The following is a 4,072-nucleotide window of genomic DNA, read 5'->3' on the forward strand; positions in this document are numbered from 1 at the left end:
CATGGGTCGAGAGCCCGATGGATGGATACGTGTATGTAAACACGTATGTATTAATTATTAATCAGTTTACTTACCAATCAAAGGAACGAATTCTGAAGTGGCAGGCATATTTTCGGCAATTAGCAACATGAAGACGGAAAAGGCTAAGAGAACTGTTAATCCTAGCGTCACCTTTTCGCCAGAATCTGGAGGGAGACAGAAGCCCGTTAAGGAGAGGGTAGATAGAAGGACGCACGGTATAATTACATTAAAACAATAGTACAATATCCTTCTTCGAACTTGTACGTAGAACGTCACATCTGGGAAAGGTTCCGGACAGCAGGGATATGTTATTTCATTTCGTATCACTTTTGTGGCGACTAACGTCCATTCACCATTATTCACATAATTAGATAGATCAATATTATCTGTGAGGTTTGTAACATCGACTTGGAAGCCATCATAAGCCCAAGATCCGAGCTTTAGCTTACAAATCTGGTCATCGAATGGGAAATAAGTGATGTCCATTTTGCATGAACTACGCATGCGCACAATTGGCGGCCAAAATACACTTCCGTTAGCTTCAATCATTGCAAGACTTTTCATATATCCCTGATTGAGGCTTTCGGCACTGAAAAAAAGAAAACAGAATACAAAAAATCACAACGTATAGAAGCGGTCAACGTATCGAATTCTTCAAGAAAGTCACTTTTAAAATTGTTAGTTGTTGGAAAATCTATTAACGATAATTATTACGATAGAGAACAGTATAATATCGGCTTCCAATTTTGGCACAAGGCCAGCATTTTCGGATTAGGGCGTATGTCGAGTACATCAACTTCAGTTCTCAGACGGTACTTATTTTATCGATCCCCCCAAAAAAGGCTAGGTCAACCACAGCAGAATTTGAAATCGGAACGTAAAAACGGACGAAATGCCGCTAAACACTTTGCCCAGCACGATGACAATTCTGCCCACTAACTGCCTTATAACAGGATAATTTTAATGAAGAAAGCCTATCCATTACATATATAGATAAATAGATTGATAGACAGAGAAAAGGACAGACAGATAGATGAATTGACTGATAAATACATACATCAACAGATGTCCATGAATAAACAATGTTGATATACGCAGTGCTGAAGTATGCTATATATATATATATATATACATATATACAAATATTTTATAATTATGTTTACAATTATAGAATATTTGTATAATTTTACCTAAACTAGTTATTTTAACGTACCAAACTACTTGGTGAGATTATTTATGATTAATTAATTAATTGATTAATTTTACCCTTTTATTATTATGGAAATTATATATATATATATATATATATAAAGAGAGAGAGAGAGAGAGAGAGAGAGAGAGACATTTTTAGTTTATTGAATGCCACGTTGAAGGAAGCAGTGTAGATAGAGAAATGATTACGATTGTCTCACCTGTTGTAGAGAACTATGTCTGGGCGCCAAATGAAGTCACAAGGAATTCTAAACTTAGTGATCCCACTGAAGTCGTTTGGATCCCAGTGGAGTTTCTCATCAAACCACGACTAAAAGGAAATATACATTTACACTTAGTGAATAGCCAACAACAACCGCAACAACAACAATAATAATAATAACAATAATAATGAAAAATTTAATAATAATAATGATGATGATTTCAAATTTTGACACAAGGCAATTTCGGGGTGGGGGTAAGTCGATTACATCGACTGCGGTACTCATCTGGTACTTATTTTATCGACCCCAAAAGGATGTAGGGTATAGTCGACCTCGGCGGAATTTGAACTCAGAACGTAAAGTCAGACGAAATGCCGTTAAGAAGTTTGTCCGGCGTGCTGACCATTCTGCCAGTTCACCGCCTGTATAATAATAATAATAATAATAATAATAATAATAATAATAATAATAATAATAATAACAACAACAACAACAACATGCATCTTTTGATGTGATGGTTTCTGAATTTGGAAATTTCTTCTATATAAAGCTCCCCATTTATGTTGAGCAGTGTTTGTCAACTGGAAGCGAGGTCTAATAAAGATTGAAAGAATTGTCATTGCAAATCACTATGAGAACGCAAAAGGAATCTCTCACAGCCCGCTCGCCATTCCAATTATAACGACCCGGAGACATGGAACAATAATCATCAACTTCGAATGAAATAAAGTCAAATTTAATACCAACAGCATTTTAACTGTTGCAGAGACAGAAACATAGGCAACTGGATCGGCAGCATTAAAGTAAATGACATCAATCCAATGATCCATTTGTACCTTATTTCATCGACACAAAAAGAAGAAAAATTACATCAATAGGAATTGAACACGAGATCCATAAATATACATTTCACTGTATTTAGTCGCACATCTAAGCTACTCTACTATTAATTTTATCAGAAGTAACAGTGATGACATCATAGGATCTTCAGAACTGAACTAACAAGATTGCAGTGGTGTTGACCCTCACTGACTGAATTTTAAATCAATGTGGGACACTTTATATATTTATCAGCTTAAAGTTGCAGAAATTTTTACTTTTTATATCTCTGATGAATAAACTTTCCTTATGATTTTTCCAATAAAAGGACTTTGACTATCATAATTTCATTTTGTAAGAGGAACCTTCTATTAAGTGATATTGAATCGATACGATACAGATCTATTGATCTACAATAAATGATTGCGTATTAAATCTTACATTAAACCAAATCTAAATCTAAAATCTGTCATTTAGTTTCTCTGATTACGATTGTAATCAATATAACATTTCCAGTTCAATTCTCGGTTAGAATATTCCAGATGCAACTGTTAAACACATTTAAATTTTACTTTTTTTTTTGTTCTTAAGAATTTCGTTTTGATTTTTCAAAACCAATACAATTCCTGATATAAACGACATTTCTACATTTCTAATCTACTTTTCATTCTTATATACTTATTCTTTCATTCATTCTTTCATTACAAGAAACACACCCCCGATTCGAAATAGAGAAAGAAAAATGTGAAACCTGCTTACCGATCAATATTTCCAACAATGTTTTCCAAGTTTATAGTTTTTTTATGATCTAAGATGAAGAAAGCCATTGTGTCTTGGCATAAAATAATCGATTTCGAGAAATATTTTTTTCCTTACTTATATAGGCGGCTGATTCTCAATAACCGTTCTATTTTCAACTCATAAAGGTAATTGTTTTATTTCATATTATAAGAAATCAAGAAGACAAGAAATGATGTAAACGGTAAAAAAGTTGTACAATTGATTTTCTTATATAAGCTTAGGTCCTTTGGTATGTTTAAAGCAATGCGAATGCGAGATTCAGTGGCATTCATGCGTCTTCCAATGGCCTTTTTTCTATAAGAGAAAATTCGATATGACTCTGAGCATGACCTGTGGTCGAATTAAAATCCTCATTCGACCACCACAAGCTATGCGGTTTACGAAGTCAAAAAGAGAGGCAGATAGATCGAGAGAGAAAGAGCGAGAGAGAGAGAGAGAGAGAGAGAGAGAGAGAGAGAGAGAGAGATAATACGAAAGAGAGAGATGCAGGAGAAGGCATGGAGAAAGCGAAAACAATATATATAAATATATATATATATATATATATGTATATACAAGCATTTTTCGTGTGTAATTTCCTTAGAGAAAACACGGTAATCCCACGATAGATTATTCATGAAATAACAGACAGCAGATATTATTAAAAATGATAATGATGATTTTGATGATGATGATACTGATGATGATGGTGATGATGATGACGATGGAGACCACGACGACGACGACAACGATGATTGTGGTGGTGATAATAATAATGATAACAATAGTAATAATACACTATGTCCCGCACATATGGTTGTAATTCATGTGCCTGGTTTACGCTTATCAAACGGATAGTCGTGATGCGTATACCGGGATTCGTATATTTGTAGCCCAGTGTTACTTTGATGGCATGCAGGCACTGCACACATCCTATGCAAAATACATATTCAATACAGTAACCATAAGAGCGTCACAACAAACCACAGCACATACCCAAGGCACACAGAACTGCGCTCGGTAGTGAAGTGAAAGCA

General features: G+C 34.5%; 1 protein-coding gene across 1 annotated transcript in view; it reads right to left on the reverse strand.

Annotated features, from left to right (window-relative positions):
* Window positions 1-4,072, reverse strand: part of LOC106884468 (neuronal acetylcholine receptor subunit alpha-10) — an 83,556-nt gene that overhangs the window by 30,575 nt on the left and 48,909 nt on the right. Inside the window, exons 4-6 of the mRNA XM_014935869.2 lie at window positions 2,180-2,272; window positions 1,434-1,543; window positions 75-610 (exon numbers count right to left, since the gene is read on the reverse strand). Coding sequence (XP_014791355.1) covers window positions 75-610; window positions 1,434-1,543; window positions 2,180-2,272 — 739 coding nt within the window. The remainder of the gene's footprint in view (window positions 1-74; window positions 611-1,433; window positions 1,544-2,179; window positions 2,273-4,072) is intronic.

Source organism: Octopus bimaculoides, chromosome 12 (genome assembly GCF_001194135.2).
Source record: "Octopus bimaculoides isolate UCB-OBI-ISO-001 chromosome 12, ASM119413v2, whole genome shotgun sequence".
NCBI lineage: Eukaryota > Metazoa > Mollusca > Cephalopoda > Octopoda > Octopodidae > Octopus > Octopus bimaculoides.